Source organism: Anneissia japonica, unplaced genomic scaffold (assembly GCF_011630105.1).
Source record: "Anneissia japonica isolate Jap-2015-1 unplaced genomic scaffold, ASM1163010v1 scaffold287707_len98911_cov140, whole genome shotgun sequence".
Taxonomy (NCBI): Eukaryota; Metazoa; Echinodermata; class Crinoidea; order Comatulida; family Comatulidae; genus Anneissia; species Anneissia japonica.
In genome coordinates, this window is record NW_022685976.1 from 56,400 (window position 1) to 57,271 (window position 872).

General features: G+C 37.6%; 1 protein-coding gene across 1 annotated transcript in view; it reads right to left on the bottom strand.

Moving 5' to 3' along the window:
* The window catches only part of LOC117113260 (alpha-N-acetylgalactosamine-specific lectin-like), a 2,698-nt gene extending 2,244 nt beyond the window's left edge, over window positions 1-454 (bottom strand). Inside the window, exon 1 of the mRNA XM_033256562.1 lies at window positions 25-454. Coding sequence (XP_033112453.1) covers window positions 25-421 — 397 coding nt within the window. The 5' untranslated portion in view covers window positions 422-454. The remainder of the gene's footprint in view (window positions 1-24) is intronic.
* Between the last annotated feature and the right edge of the window lie 418 nt (window positions 455-872).

An 872-nucleotide genomic window follows, 5' to 3' on the forward strand; every position in this document is an offset into this window, starting at 1 on the left:
CCTGTAATTTTTACCTGTTCTTACCTTCGCACACGTATCCAAACTCGTCATCGCAACTTCTGTAACCCATTTCACCATCCGTGTCAATGTAAAAGCAATCTCTATTTTCTGGATCGTCATTATCAGTAAAATCGTTGTAAAGTGGTTGTGCCTTTGTCAGCCATACTGGATGTCCTTCCTCTGCAATGTCATTCATCCCTGTCCATGGTGATAGGAATGGATTGAAAGTTGATGCGATGGTAGTGAGATAAGCTAGCTCTTCTTCAGTGTTTATCGTAAGTAACTGTGAAGAGAAACTCTCACACATTGCCTTCGCGTTGTTCCACGTTGTAGGAACACTGATAAATTTGTAGCAGTGATGATTGTACAGTATTGCTTCAGCTGAAATAAACACCAAACAGATTTCATTCAAAATGACCATTGCCGGTACCTGTATTTTGATACATCGTCCCAGAGCGATTCTCCCCCGTACGAAACATTGCATGAAACTGCACTCTGGCCGTCTTGGATTTACTCGACTCGAGTTCGATACGATACCAAGTTAAAATTGTTAGGAACAAAAGCAGACATTTCACATAGTCGCCACGCTAGAGTATTGTTATGTTTTTTTTCCTATATATTTACTTAATGTTATGTTATGTTTATCTAATAAATGTGAGAATAGAACATATAATTATTCTTACAGAACTCAACAGATGTACATTGATGCGCCGTTATTCTAAAGGAGCCACTTAAAATTCCAAAGCAGTAATTCTTTACCAATCCAAAACAACTCACTGAGAATAATATTGTCTCGCCTTCTTTTGGGGTGTGTTATAATTCCACTTACTTTACTTTTAAACCTATTCTATTCTATCATTCGACTTTATTTC